General features: G+C 36.6%; 1 protein-coding gene across 1 annotated transcript in view; it reads right to left on the bottom strand.

The window, feature by feature from the left end:
- Positions 1-17190: 17190 nt before the first annotated feature.
- The window catches only part of LOC106870060 (zinc finger protein 594), a 99236-nt gene continuing 98876 nt past the window's right edge, over positions 17191-17550 (bottom strand). Inside the window, exon 5 of the mRNA XM_014916028.1 lies at positions 17191-17541. Coding sequence (XP_014771514.1) covers positions 17191-17541 — 351 coding nt within the window. The remainder of the gene's footprint in view (positions 17542-17550) is intronic.

Genomic DNA, 17550 nt, shown 5'->3' with positions numbered 1-17550 from the left:
ATATATATATATATATATATATATATATATATATATATATATATATATATATATATATATACATACATACATATATATATAACACATTTATGTATAATAAAATAAGATTTATACATACAATATATGTGTGGTATTTATGTAAACAAAATAAGCATGTTTGATCCATTTTTCTATCCGTCCATCTATCCCTCTATCTGTCTGTCTATCTATTTCTCTCTGTCTCTCTCTCTCTGTCTGTCTGTCTCTCTCTCTCTCTCTCTATTTATCCATCCATCTATCCATTGTTCTATCTATATTTTTATCTCTATGTGTCTGTTTATATGTTTGTTTCCCTGTCTCTTTATCCATCCATTTATGTACCTCTCTCTCTCTCTCTTTCTTTTTCCATCTATCTATCTACGAACTACCTCTACCCTTCTTTTTTTTTTTTTTAGTACCTGTAGCATATTCCATGTCATGTTTTTGCATTTTTCTCCAGGAATTTGCAACTGGAAAGTAACACATGAACCACCCCAACACCAATACTGAACAGAAAGACAGAGCTAATATCGACTTGCAGTCACAGTTTGAAATCTTTTCAGGGAAACAGACAGAGCTCCTGTGATATCAAGCATCATGTCATACATGACCATCTTGTCTTTTACTTCAACAATTACGACATTGTCTGTCATAGATTGGTGTGTTCTAAATTCAGGATAAGGTTTTTAATGAGGAAGCTGCAGCAAAAAGTTACTCTGTGGCCACATGGTTCCAGGTTCATCCCCAGTGTGTGGCATCTTTGATGAATGTGTTCTACTGCAGCTTCAAGTTCACCAATGCCTTGCAAATGAAATTTGGTCGATGGAAACTGTGCAGAAGTCTGTCATGTTTATATGTGTGTATGTGCCTGGGTTCACATTTGGGATCCATGGAAGTTGCTTGCTGTGAGTGGTGCAGTTGTGGTCATTTCTTCTCTGAACGAATTGCCCACTTGCCTTGTGCCTTTGTGCCTTTGAAGATATGTGAAATAAAACATCCATTACTTGAAAAACAAACACGGGTTAGCAACAGAAAGAGCATCCATCTGTAAAACAACATCCCCATAATCTGTTTGCTTAACTTGTGTTAGTATGGAAAAATGGACTTAAGACAAATGATTATTAAATACACAGTGATTCAGATGTCCCTTTAGTATATTTTCATAAATATGGACCACTGAAATGTACAAGTTTTTATCATTCTTTTTGTTTATTTTCTCTTCTTTTCTGTTGAAGAGCATAGGCTCAAAACATAAAAGACTTTTTCATTTTTCCCAAGCATCAAACTAATACACTTTCTTGTTGTTCATACACCTGTCTTTGTCTTGTTTTTCTAAACAATTTCAAATATATATATATATATATATATATATATCCCTGGACTGGCTCTTGTGCGGGTGGCACATAAAAGACACCATTTCGAGCGTGGCCGTTTTTGTGCGGGTGACACGTAAAAGCACCCACTACACTCTCTGAGTGGTTGGCGTTAGGAAGGGCATCCAGCTGTAGAAACTCTGCCAAATTAGATTGGAGCCTGGTGTAGCCATCCGGTTGCACCAGTCCTCAGTCAAATCGTCCAACCCATGCTAGCATGGAAAGCGGACGTTAAACGATGATGATGATGATGATGATGCATATATGTATATATAGATATATATACATATGAAATACGAAAGTAAATGAGTTCAATACGCAAACAATGAGAGAAACAAATGGAAAACAGGACAAGTAACACAAAGAACGACCCTTCATCAGTTGTCAGCTGTTTTCTGTTCCTCATTTCGAGCATTGAATGACAATATGAGTCTTCAAAAACAGTTGCTCCCATAAATACCAAACTAAAATTTGGGACTTATGGAGGGACAAAGTTGGGAACAAAAGCAGGACAGTGGAGACATACAAGGAAACCATACAAGATGCCACTGGTATCATCTAATTAACATCTGTATAACAGTCATTTCCTTTTATACATTCAATGTCCAACATCCTGCATGAAAGATCAGCAACTTGACTATTTTTATTGAAATATTCACCACTACCACCAACCACCTCTGCAAACAGGCTTCATCGCTGTTGTGTACACCACTCAAGTGTCCTTAACATTTGATCAAAACTGGCCAAAATAATGAAACAACACTAAAAAATACAGGTCCAACATTCACTTTCAATAATATTAATAATAATAATTTCAAATTTTGGCACAAGGCCAGCAATTTCAGGGAGGGAGGGGGGCTAAGTCACTTGCACCAACCCAGTGCGCAACTGGTACTTATTTTATTGACCCTGAAAGGATGAAAGGTAAAGTTGACCTTGGCAGAATTTGAACTCAGAATGTAAAAACAGACAGAATGCTGCTAAGTTTTTTTACCTGGCATCCTAATGATTCTGCCAGGTTGCTGTCTTAATAATGATAATAATAATACTTGATCAATAGATTTATAATTGATGAAAGCATTCGAGCATTTATTGAAGCGAATATGTGCTCTGACATGCAAATTCAATAACTGGACCGAGCAGATGTAAAACTATATCACACAAAAGTATTAAGTGGTAAAAAGTTTACTTCTTAACTAAATTATATGTGTAAGTATGTATATATATATGTATGTATATTTATATATATATGTGTGTGTGTGTGTGTCTCTTTATATACAATATATGTGTGTATGTGGATAGACAGATACATACATATATGTATATATATATACACACACATATATATACACACACACATATATATATATATATATATATATATATATACATATGCATGTATGTACATATATATGCGTGGGTGTGTATAGATAGATAGCTACATTAGCTAGATAGATATATACCTATATACAAATATGCATATATGTGTATATGTATACACACACACACATGCATATCATATAGTCATAAGTTGTAACTTTGACACTGCAGTTATTTGCAATTGTGCCCATGAGCAAGGCAGATAACTCTGTTTGTCCTAATTAGACAATGAGAGAAAAAAATTTATCAGGTCAGATTGGGGGAGAGACAGCAAGAAGACAGCTGCGGCAACACTCTCTGGTATGAGAGCATTGGTATATGCCTACACGCACACGCACACACACACACATGCATAGTCTGTTCAATCCCCATCACCTCCACAACAGCATCACATGATGTGGTGGCTCCTTTGTAACGTATTGTGTCATCTTTTATGTTGTTCCATGTCATTTTATGTTTGAATATATTAACCCCTGTGGCCAATATAAAAATAAATTTCATTATTATTATTATTATTATTATCATTATTATTCAAGGTGGTGAGCTGGCAGAATTGTTAGCATGATGGACAAAACGCTTAGCAGTATCACACTATGTTCTAAGTTCAAATTCTGCTGAGGTTGACTTTGCCTTTGATCCTTTTGGGTGGGGTGGGGTCGATAAACTAAGTACTAGTTGAGTAACCCCCTTCTCCAAAATTTCAGGCCTTGTGCCTATAGTAGAAAGGATTATTATTATTGTTATTATTATTATTATTGATATTATTATTAGTATTATTATTATTATGATCGATCTCCTTTAACCGGGAGGGGGAAAACAATTTTCATGTCTGGTGGCTGTAGCAAAAGAAGTGGTATGGTGGACTCATTTGAAAGGGCTCAAGTCAGACAGTTGCCTCTTTGGCTAAGGGCCTCATCAACTTGAAAAGGAAGATGAGAGCAGAGAGGGAAGTGTTGTCTTCTGGCAAATTTCTTGAAAGGTGAGTGAATATCGGAAAAATGGCCAGCATGGATGGACCAATTCTGAGATTACACCTGTAATAATTGGTATAAAAGGAGAAGGGGCTATTGCCCTGTTGACCAGGCACCCATGGCTTTTATGGGGTTTTTTCCCATGAGTAACCTTCAAAGTTCTGCCCCCTATTGGGAGTTTTTACTTGTTATATTTTTCTTGTTATCAAATGTTTACATGGACCTTTCCTTGCGAAACCCTTTGTATATTGTCTTGTGTTGTCCCTTAATGTTTTAATTTACATTAGCCCTTGTGGCCAATAGAAAAGAATTAATTATTATTATGATCCTGGCAGCCTTACACGCAAACACACACACACGCATTGTGTAGTATTAATCCCCTCTTCACATATGCACACACACACATCCATATACACCTCTACACTTAGCTATGCACTCAGTCTCACTTATAACCTACACATATACACCCACATATATATACACCCACATATATATACACACACATACATATACACACACATACACATGGTGCTCATATACATGCACATTCTAACAGACTAGCACACACACACACACGCATACTCACATAGTCACAGACTCTCTCTCTCTCTCTCTCACACACACACACACATACACACTCACACATATACTGACACACAATATACACACATGCAATCACACACACGCACTCACACACACATACACAATCACAGACTCTCTCTCACACACACACTCATACATACACTCACACACAGAAAATATACACATATGCAATTGCACACATGCACGCAGACACACACTGTCTCTGTCTCTCTCTTTCTCTCACACACACACATACACACTCCTCCTACCACTGCCACTTTCCTCCTCCTCCTCCTCTTCATTGTCATCATTTAAATCAGTGTGCCTGTCATCAATCCCCAACTTCCTGTCCTCGTCATCTGCAGCAGAGAATTGCACCAAACTCATGCAGCATCGATTAAACCTGCCTTGCTGCACGCTGTGTCATAGTCTGCTGCTTTTGCTGCACTCACTGCCGTAACCATGGTTACAGTCTCTAACAGATCCTCTGCTATTGTCCGTCCATCATCTGTTATGGTTAGTGCCTTCAGGCTGCTGCTGCTGCTGTTGCTATGGCTACAGACACTGCCATTACTGAGGGAGCCTCTATGTGGTTGTGTGACATGCTAGAAATAGCAGACAAGTCTCCCTCGAATTAAACTTGGAGAATATTTACAAAAGAAATAAAGTGAAGGAAACATTGGATAATGTAGTCCTAGATACACTTTGCCTGAAACGCAGGCAGACATACCTTTTGATTATAAGACTAACCTGGGGTTAAACAACAACAACACTATCACTACTACATCTGCACCACCACTCTCCAGCCACCACTACCACCACCACTGTTACATTACTACAACTGTTGCTAATTCTACCATCAACACCACCACCATCATCACTTCTGCCATCACCATTAATGTCACCCTCCTCGCTAAAAGTATCCCCGTCACCACCACCACCACAACCACCACCACCGCAACCACCATCTCCGCCACTACCACAAACCATCAGCACCATCATCATCACTATCACCTTCGCCACAAGTATCTCTATCAGTCATCACGACCACCGCCACTATAACAACCATAACCACCGTCACCACCACCACCACCATCGTGCTACGACCATGACAACGACGACCACCAACACAACCATCACTGCTATGACGATGACGACCACCATCATTGCTATGACGATGACAACGACGACAACCGCCACCACCACCACAACCATCACTTCCATTGCTGCTATGATGATGTCGATGACGACGACGACGACCACCACCACCACCACTGGCATCAATCTCTCATGAAATTCTCTCCTCAGCCCCCATTCTTCAGTAATTGAAAGATGTTAAAATGGCAGGTAAAGCCATGTTGAAGAGGTTCCTTTGTACTCACGGCGCTTTACTTCAATGCTGATCTCTCAGCTGTCTTAGCCAAACCATTTCCTGCTGTAATCCTAAGCTGACCAAATGTTTATGGGTGAAATTCAGAAGCTGGACAATGGACAGAAGATCATCAATATACGTATATACAATATGTAAATTTATTTCTAGCGTCTGTTTATCTATTTCTCTCTCTATCTATCTATCCATCTATATTTACACACACACACATTATTCTTTAGCAAGAATAGTATTGACTGTGACTTCAAAGTTTCAGTCAGCTAAGCCAACAGTAGATGGCTAGAACGTATGTATGTATGTTTATTAAGAAAAGGGAGGTAGTCAGAATTTGGAATAATTATATAGTAACATTTTCATCTCATTCATTTCCAAGTCTCATCAGAAATTAATTTTTACACAAAATTTATGCCTTTTATATAAATCTGGAAGAGAATGTTCTTTTGTTATTATTATGTGCATGTGTGTATATATATATATATATATATATATATATGCATGTGTACATATGTGCATGCATGTGCAAGTATCAGTGAGTGGTGAATTTTTGGAGGCTTGGTTAGAAGGTGTGTGTGTATGTGTATATATAGCATGTGCAGTAGCGGAGGGTAGATACTGTGACACACATCTTGTGTCACAGTATTGTCTGTGCCACTACTGTAGCTGCATGACATCTTGTGTCACAGTTTGCCTCACCACTGATACTGTATCTCGTCACCTGACACTGTCTCCCTTATGTTGTTACAGTGTGCCACCCTGCTACGTCACCTTGCTTGTTACCCCTTCACACTATTTATCAGGTATTTCCTCCAATACCTCTTTCACTTAGCCCCTTCTTTCTCCCTGTCCCCAAACATTGGAACTCTAGTCCCTTTGTTTTATCCTTTACCACCACTACCAACACCACCACCACCATTAACCACCACCACCACTTGTGTCATACATCACTCCTATTGTGTACTAGACAATCTATAATACACTGAGAACATACTTTCACCCCTGACCTGATTACACCGCCACCCCCCACCCCCACAACTGCAAACCTAATACAATGAACACAGCAACAACAACATGAAAGGACAACAATGATAACAATAACATCATCATCATCATCATCAATAGCAGCTATACTACTACTACTAATAATAATAATAATTCTACTACCACTATTTCTACTTCTACTACTACTACTTAATAGTGGTTGTGTGACTACTACTGTTGCTGCTATTGCTACCAGGCCCAGCTCCAACCAGCACAGTTGCTACCAATATATATACATATATATATATAAATATATACACACACACACACACACAATATATGAGCAAATCTCTACCACTCTCCAGCAATGATTCTCCAGCTGAAAAATACCAGCCATGCCTCCCACCCTCAAAAATAAAAAAGAAAAATATTAAACAAATTATTTTATCTCCTCCTCCTCTCTATTAATGAGAAGACAAAACTTCACTTAATAAATCTCCAATATACATTGGTGAATGACAAGGATGGCTTGTAATATTTCCTCTACGTCCATTCCGGCAAATTCTAATGAGAATATGATAATTGCTGTTGTTTCTGTCACAGAACAAACAACTTCTTTATAACAAATGCACGTTCATAACATACTCATTTCATAAGTACAAGGGGTTCTGAAACAACCAGTGTTTCAATCTTGTTATGCCTCATCAGCCACAAGCAGCATTCGTCCTAAACCAGGACTGCCATGTTATGTTGGCAAACTATCTTTACTCCAAAGTACTGTTGGTGAATATCTCTCGTTGTGAGATTTAAAAATAGTAATTTTTTTCCCTGGGAGTGTTGCTGGAGAATTTCTGGGAGTAAGGACTCTGTAATTGTTCCCTTTCAACCCTTTTCCTAATGCCACATATCTGGCCCCTTCAGAGAAAGAGAAAAGAAGAATCATTCCCCAGTATACGACTGGTATCTAATTTAGAGCCTCTACAAGGATAAAGGGCAAAATTGACCTGACTGGCAGGATTTGAACTCAGGATGCAGAGCACCATGACAAACAGCACAAGGCCTTGTCTCTGATGATCTACTGGCTCAACAAATTCCCAGTCTCAACAGAGGAACAACAAACAAACTTCAATAACCCACCCTCCCTTCCGCCTCTTTCTCCACCACTGAGGCTGTTCTGTTGTGTTATTTAGTATTAATTTGTTTATCTTCTCGTTATTTACTAATTAATAACATTCCTGAGACTGTGACAATTTAATTAGGTCTTAATTACACACTTCTATTAAAGAGAAATTGCAAATACAATTATTTTTTTTTTAATTGGCACAAAACAACAAATTTACAGAAGACACACACACACACACACACACACAAACACGTGACTGTGGGGTTCAGAAGCTTGCTTCTCAACCATTTGGTCTTGGGTTCAATCCCAGTGTATGTCAACTTATGCATGTGTCTTCTGCTATAGTGGTCGGCTGACAAAAGTGGATTTTGTGGTTGGAAACTGAAAGAAACCCTTGATACTTCTCAATCTATCTATCATATAGTTAAATTAGAATAAGACAACAGTTTGACCAAAAGAATCGACTATTGTAAGCAAAAATAAATATTGAAAATATTGCATTTGGCCAAGTTTGGACATACAACAGTTTAAACATAATAGCAACAAAAAATATACTCTTTTTCCAGTGAGGTCATCTCTATCACAATGTCTAGAATAAAAACATTTGCGAATCCTCTTTCTTTTCATTTGCATGGGTTGGACAGGTCTGACCACTCTTTTGTAATCCTGCTTTAATTGAAACAACAACACAAAAAACCCAGTCAACAATGGTAGTCTGCCTGTTCCTTTGGTGTACATTCTATGGCAGTACATTTTTTCCTAACACTAGTTACTATCACCAGTGTGGATCCAGTCACTTTATCATACCACTAACACTACAGAGGTTGTCTATGGAAGAACAAAAGTGTCATCTCTACCATGTATTAGTTGTTCTTCAGAGTTACCGCTTCCTAAGACGCATCGCCTTTGATGCAGTTTGTCGGGTCCGTGTTTACTTGAATTGGTCTTGCTTGGGCATAATCAAAGTTGCATGGCCAACTGGTTAGGCTCATAGTGATAAGGTTGTGAGTTCAACTCCTGGACTGGATGGATTACCATATCCTTGAGCAAGGCACTTTCTTTCAAGTTGGAAGTGTTATCATGAACACGTTTTGTCTTGGTGTAAAAGATGGACTGCAGTATATATTCTTCTCAACATCACAGATTTGCTTGTCAGTTGTTTGACCTTCACCAGATGAGCATGTCCTTTGGTGGCTGACGATATGTGCATCTCTGATCACGCAGCAGGCCCAAGCCTCCATTCAGAAGCTGTTGACAGCAGACAGCTGTTGATAGTGGAACGCAACTCTTCCACAGAAAGCAGAAGAGGAAGCGAACCAGCTTGTTCAGAATGGTTTCAAATTTTGGCACAAGGCCAGTAATTTTAGTGGAAGAGACAAGTTGATTGCATCAAACCCAAATAATAATAATAATAATAATAATAATAATACAGCAATATGAAATATATGGCAATAACTTTAGAAGACAATATTTTTTTTGATAAACTGTTTTTAATAATTGTTAATTACAGTTACATAATAATAGTATTAATATCAATATTAATAATAATAATAATAATAATGATAACACTAACAGAAAATAAATATAAACAACAAACAAACAAACTCTTAGGGTTAATACTTGTAGTATAAACAGGGGGGGGAGCTTAATCAAAGCAAAATTTTTGGAGTTTGTCTCCAGTATTTCATATAGAAGGTTAAATTTGGTGATTCTTTTTTTTTTTGGTGGTGGGGGGTGAAAGATTGGGTGAGGGCGAAGAGCTTGTTACCTCAAGGTTGTAGAGGCAGATTTAGTGGTGGGAGGAAAGGGGAGGTCGTTTTTAATGAAGTTAGAAAAAAAAAGGACAAACAAACAAAAAAAAAAGGAAACAAATACCACAGAATTGGTTAAATAAATAGAAATAGAACAAAAGAAGAAAAGCAGGAAAAAAACCATTAAAAAAAAAGGAAACAAAGTCAAATAAATTGCCTTGTCTTCATCATTTTCAGAAATTGTGAAATGGGGGGGATATTGTGGATTTATTAATTTTTTTTTGGAGGGGTGGTGGTCACACAATACAATGGGCATTCAGGCAGGTATTGTGTGCATGTATGAGTAAATATATATAGGTGTGTAGAGTGTGTAAATGGTTATCAACACACACACACAGCGTTCACACAAAACCATTACAAACATACATATGCATGCGTGTGCTTATAAATGCATATATATCCAATATTATATATACATATACACGAATATATATTTCCATATTATATATATATACACATACACACATACTCACACAGAGGTGCACGCGTAAATATCTTAATCTGAAGATTAAGATCAGTCATACAGTAAAGGACTCAATACACAAAATGTGGTATAATGTTTAACTTATAATGAATGTCATTCATTAATCAAAAAGAAAAAAAAAACAAAAGGGACACATACACACTAGATAAAAATCAATATATATATATATATATATATATATATATATATATATATATATATATATATATATATATACATGCATATATTATCCATACATTATATATATATATATATATATATATATATATATATAGCGCATGTACCGTATACACGTATACTGCGATATCCTTTGTGTTCTGTTTTCAATTTATGCTTTATATATATATATATATGCTCAAACAGCCATACACACATGTACATAAATCAGACAAACATGGTGATATCAAGAAGTAGAAAAATGGCAAAATAATATCAGCCAATCAGGGACTGAATCGTATATTTCTCGTGTGAGTATTAATTAGTATTCTCTAACTCTAGAGAGATTTCATTTGAACGTGTAACATTATAAACATATAACGGTCATAAAATGATGTACATATGTGTGTGTTTATGAGTATGTATGATTATATATATATATATGTATGTATGATATATATATATATATATATATATATATATATATATATATATCTTTATGTACACATATATTAGCGGAGCAATGGTACACACACTCAAAGTCAATTATATAAATTTTGAAATGAAAACAAGTTTAAAATGAAATAAGAATTTTAAAATCTAAAAAAAAAAAAAATAGACGTATAGATGTATAAAATATTCTCTGTGTGTGTGTGTGTGTGTGTGTGTGTGTGTGTGTGTGTGTGTGTGTGTATAAAAACGGAAAAATAATAAATGTTACAAATTGATAGAAAAAGAAGTTTGATGTTGTGTGATCCATGCCGTGTTGCAAGTCGACTCACAACAGTTTTGGAGAGATGCCCAGCCTTAGAAGGAGCAAAATAGTGCAACTAAAAATACATGCTGCTCTCAGCATTGTGCATTGGGGTGCATCAGAAACAAGTGTTTCAGGCTGGCAGCCTACACCAGCCTGTGTTTTCAGTATTATGGCCCCGTGGTGGTTCACCTGAGTGCAGCAACAATGCTACTGCACCACATGTGATTGTTGCAACTGGTGCAAAGCTGTTTGATTGCAGTTGATAAAGAAAGAGTGTCTCTTCAATTGCAGAGCTGCACTGAGGCTCCGAAATTGCATGATCGCTAAACCATGGAAATTTCCAACATTTACAAAATGGTGGAGGCCCTCTCTTACAATCTTGCAACACTGTTTGCAACAGGGCTGGTAGTGGTGGTGGTGGTGGGGAGCTGCTATCAGAAAACTGTAGCTGTTGATGCTAACTCACAACTGTGCTTTACGTCCTTGCATTAGCAATGCTAAATGTGCTTGCAGCCATTTTAGAATAACAGTTGTTAGCAACAACAGTTGGGTTGCTCTCAAAGTTACAAACTGTCGTTAGCAACAGCATTAGCAGCTGTTCGAGAACAGTCATTTGCTTTAAAAACTTCCGTTATTTCCTACAACTGTTCATAACTGCAACAGTATTTGCAGCCAATTTTATAATGGCAACTACCATTAGCAATGCCAACAGCATTTGCAATCATTTTATAATGGCAGCTAGCATTTCCAACATCAAATGAGCTGTTCCTATAGCTATTAGCAACGGCACTAGCTGCTGTTTTATAATGGTCGTTACCATTAACAATTCAGCTGCAAAACTTTTAGCAACAGCATTCGCAACCTAATTCTTAATGGTAACTAGCATTAGCAACCAACAACCTAGTTATTCTCACAATAGCACAAACAGCTATCTTTATAAATGAGCAGTAACAAGTATCAACAAGATTTGCTGCTCTCACAACTGTACAGAATCGTTAGCAACAGCATTTGCAACCAAGTTCACGATGGCAACTGACATTAGCAACGCCAGCTGTGTTGCTTTCGGTTAGCAACAACAACGATTGCATGTTTCACAGACACCACTCTGACAGTAGCGAACCTTTTCAGGTGCATTAGCAACACAACGAATGGATGGTGGTAGTTATGGTGGTGCAGAATTTCACAGGAATTAGCAACCCTGACTTTGGTAAATAATAAAAATAAAAATAATGGTAGTATTAATATGGCAGGCAGTGATAAGAACAATTTTAAAAACAACAGTAGTCGCAGTGATATTAGTGGTGGTAATAATAATAATAATAATAATAATAATAATAATAATAATAATAGCATTAGTAGTAATAGTAGTGGTGGTGGTGATGGCAAAATAGCGACATATTTCAAATAATAACACACTGGTTTAGATTTGTGTTGTTGCATCAATTGAGAAAAACAAAAATTGAAATAAAAGTATGCAATCTCCATAAATACATAGATATGGATATACATACATACATACATATATATGTACAAGCATATATGCATGCACACGCACACATAAATATATATATATACATAGGCATATATATATATACACAGACATATATATATATATATATATATATATATATATATATATATACATAGACATATATATATATACATAGACATATACATACATAGACATATACATATATATACATAGACATATATATATACATATATAGACATATATATACATATATAGACATATATATACATATATAGACATATATATATATATGCATATACAGACATATATATATGCATATACAGACATATATATATATGCATATACAGACATATATATATATGCATATACAGACATATATATATATATATATGCATATATATATATATATATATATATATATATATATATATATATATATATATATATATATATATATACACACACACACGTACAAACACATACATACATATATGTGCACACACATTCACATATGTAATATATTTTCATAGACAGGTCATTGGAAGAAGAAACAAATGAGAAAATAAAAATATATATGCATATACATATATATAAAACTCGAAAAACAGAGAAATAATTAAAGAACAACAACAAAGTGAATATTTTTGTTTAAAAAAAAAAGAAAAAAAAGAAAAAATTAAAAAAAAATGTTATGTTTGTTTTTGATTTTGGCAGAATGTCTCACAGTTACAGGTGAGAAGAATGAGATTGTTTGACATTCATGCCTTTCTCAATTGTTGTAATAATAATGGTGGAAGTGAAGTGAATCTGGGTTCAACCAGGAAAGGAAAACCAGCTCACGGGAAGCTCCGTGTTGCTGCCATGTACACACCTCTTTGTTCCATAGCCAGTGCTCCCCCTGACTGCAAATGATGGTAATAATAACAACAACAATAATAATAATAATAATAATAATAATAATGGTAATAATAATAATAATGGTTTAAAATTTTGGTACAAGGCCAGCGATTTTGAGGGGAAAGGGGTATGTTGGTTACAGTGACCCGGGTACGTGACTGATATTTCATTTCATCAACCCTGAACAGATGAAGGGCAAAGTTACCTCAAATGGTGTTTGAGCACAGAATCTAAAGAGTTGGAAGAAATGCTGCAAAACATTTTGTTCAATGCTCTAAAAATTGCGACAGCTCACCACTTAAATAATAATAATAATGCTAATAATAATGATAATAACAACAAGAGCAATGGTTTCAAACGTTGACACAAGGCCAGTAATTTCAGGGATGGGTGTAAGTCGATTACATCAACCCCAGTGCGCAACTGGTACTTATTTGTATTGACCTCCGAAAGGATGAAAGGCAAAGTCGACCTCAGCGGAATCTGAAGTCAGAACGTCAAGGACAAACGAAAGACTGCTGAGCATTTCGCCCAGCATGCTAACGATTCTGCCAGGTCACCGCCTTAAATAATAATAATAATAATAATAATAATAAGGGTTTAAGTGTGTGGGAGACCATTATGTTGATGTAAAGGAGATGGGAAGTTGCAGCTTTAATGCCTTTCTGAGGGCATTTGTGAGCAAAGTCAAGTGGCTTTGGGTTTTAAAAGCCAAAGTCAGAGCAAACCAAGCTTGAATGAAAAACTTCGTCATACAGTCCCCCCACCCCGATACACATCACAGGCAACATCAACCAATAATAATAATAATAATAATAATGATAATAACGACGATGAGGTCTTACACAGGCACCAGGTCTTAGATTGAGGATTGAAAATGTGATATTGATGCCTTACTGATTATAATAATAATAATAATAATAATAATAAAGGAAAGTTTAAAAACAAAAACAACAAAAAGCCTGTTTTTGAAAATTGAGACATCAAATGTGTCCCATTTGTTGTTGTCCTCCATATAAAATATTTTACAAAGGCACTGTGAGGAGTTATCCCTAACAAGGGAAGGAGAGTAATAGAGACAGGGAAGAGAGAGAGAGAGAGAGAGAGAGAAAGGCGGGGAGGGTCCAGGGAAGTTTGGCTGTGGAGGTGGCCACAAAAGGAAATTCTTTAGAAGTTCTACTGCCTCCAGCTACAGACAACTAAGGGAGTGGTGGTGCAGGAAGTGAAGAGGAGGGGGCTTAGCTAAAGAAATGGTTGAGGGAGGAGACAATGTGGTGGTGGTGGTCGTCGTGGCAGAAGAGACAGCGGTTCTGAGTGGTTTTAACTACATGGCTATTATCATTATCATCATCATCATCATCATAGTTGCTATTTAGCTCCTGGTTAACCCCAAGTAAACAAACTTACGGATTAAAGTCACTCCACCCATGACCATTCCCTGCTTTTACTCCTTTTCCAGGACTATACTACCAAACGTATTTTCCTCATGTGTTTCTTTTAATGCGACAGAATGTAATTTGAGGGAAATTTAGCTACTATTTCAAGTTAGTTGAGTGAACATATCAGCCTAAATACGAGGCTCCTTTGTATACAAGTCGCACCATCCCAGAAGTTATTTATTGTGGATAGCAGAGTTGGTTCATTTGTACAATTTTTACATCTGGTTTTATTGGAGCCTCATTTTGCAGCCAGATGCCTTTCCTTTCACTAACCCTTAACTGCTTTGAAAGTCAGGGGATCTTTTATTCTATCCGCATGGCTTTGAAGGTGCAGAGCCGCTGGATGATGCGTTGACACAGGGGAAATGGCAACAACTTCACCATTTGTGGCACAGTGGTTTCTTTTGAGAAACAGGTTGGTAAACAAATAAATGCAGACAGACACACATAGATATACAAAGGCTAGTAAGCTGAAACTTTGAAGTTACTGTCACCCAGTATTGAGTACTTCTTTAGCTTAAACCTTTAGCATTCAAATCAGTCATGACTGGCCCAAATATTGTACGTTTTCCATTCAAACTGGCCATATCCAGTCTTTCACACCTAACCAACACTGCCTCAAAGCGATTAGGTAATGCTAGATTAATTCAAAACAACTTGAATTAAAAAAATATTACTTTTACCACAGTAATTCAAATGCTAAAGAGTTAATGTTGAATTGTTTTTATCAATAACTTGACATAAAGACAATTATATATCTAAAAGTCTAAGAGAATTTATCTATAAATATAATATAATGTCATAATAAAACTCAGAGTTTCAGATGTCAGGGCTGAAGCCTGCTCCAGTTTCTCTCATTATCCTATATTATATTTATAGACTATATACACACACACACACACACACACACACACACACACACATAGGCTGGGCGTTTTTCTTTTTATGTCAACCAAATCGACTCATAAGGCATTGGTCGGCCCAGGATTTGTAGTAAAATACACTTGCCTAAGGTGTTGCACTGTGGGGGCTAAGCCCACCCCAAAAACTGGTGTTGCAAAGTGAATTTTTAGACCACACAGCCATGTCTCTGCTTATTGGCTGTGATTTGAACTCAGAATGTTGAGATGCTGTTGAGGAATTTTGTTTGCCATTTTAACAATTCTGCCAATCCACCACCACAACGACGATGTTGATGATGATGATGATGATACATGGCTCTACACTTTCTATCCCTAATGTTCAACTGCCTCTCTCTCTGTGATATTTGTTTAATATGTTTAATATGTCTGAGTTTTGTTGGTCAGTATTAAAATATCTCATACAGAATGTAGGACATTACTTCATGACAGAGATGGTGACAAACACACACAATACTATATAAACATAAACATATACACACAAATACCTATATACATATACATATATATATTTGAAGGCGTGTGGCCTAGTGGCTAGGGTGTTGCACTCACAATCACTAGACAATGGGTTCGATTCCAGAACCAGGCAGCACATTGTGTTCTTGAGCAAAACCCTTCATTTCATGTTGCACCAGTCTACTCAGCTGTAAATAGGGTACCATGCAACAGAATAGTCTTCCGATGAGGAGGAACATTGGCCTGTTCGCCTAAACATCAGGGTGGCATCATTCATCAAAAGCCAGAAAACAAGGCAAAGTGCACTGTGACCAGTGATGTAAAACTACATCTGATAGTCTAGTTTGTACCACAATACATATACATACATATACATATATATATATATATATATATATATATATATACAGAATGTCATGGGGAGACAAGGAATCTGACGCTTTCAGGAGTGGTCCTTTACCTGAGACAGGGAGAGAACAGGGAGAGGAGTGGAAAGGGAGAGAGAGAGGGGAGTGGTATATCTATTGAAAGGCGAATGATTATGTATATATACATGTAAAAACAGACATTCACAAATATGTACATGTAGATGTGTGTGTATATATTTATATATATATGTGAAGTCATACATGTATACAAAGGCATGCAGATACAAATGTATAAATATATCACCATATATGTGTGTGCCTGCGTGAATGTATGCGTACGTGTGTGTCCACACATTTTCATGTATTTATCTACACTTGTATAGTATAACAATGAACATTATTATTATTATTATTATTATGTTTATATTATTATTAACCACCATTGTTGTCTAATGCACCTTGTCAAGTCTCATGCATTGTTGCATACAGTTGGGGAGGAGGGGTGGAAATATCATTATTATTATTATTGTTGTTGTTGTTGTTTTTGTTGTTGTTGTTATTATTATTGACTATTGATCACCATCTTCTGCCGAATTCACCATGCCGTGTCCCGCGTGTTGTTACGTACAGTCTGAGGTACATTCAGGCATGTTGAAGCATACATTTGTATGGTAGGAAAGATCTGTGTGGTCGCAGGTGAGATTTCAATGGTCGATGGGAACACGGGCATGGCCGTAGTCGTTGAGCCGAGTTTGGCAATAGTCGTGTGGTAAATCTGTTGTGTCTTAGAGTTGGTCAAGCTCTGCACATTGCTGACCGGCACGACAACAGTACCGCCCTCACCAGTGATCGGAGCCATTTGTTGGGTCACAGTCAGGATGTTAGCTTCATTGGTGTTTATGTCCTTTGTATCGATGGTCTGTTGCTGCTGTTGCTGCTGCTGCTGCTGTTGCAG

Source organism: Octopus bimaculoides, chromosome 14 (assembly GCF_001194135.2).
Source record: "Octopus bimaculoides isolate UCB-OBI-ISO-001 chromosome 14, ASM119413v2, whole genome shotgun sequence".
NCBI classification, from domain to species: Eukaryota; Metazoa; Mollusca; class Cephalopoda; order Octopoda; family Octopodidae; genus Octopus; species Octopus bimaculoides.
The sequence above is the reverse complement of the archived record's forward strand: the minus strand, read 5'-3'. Positions and strand labels throughout refer to the sequence as shown.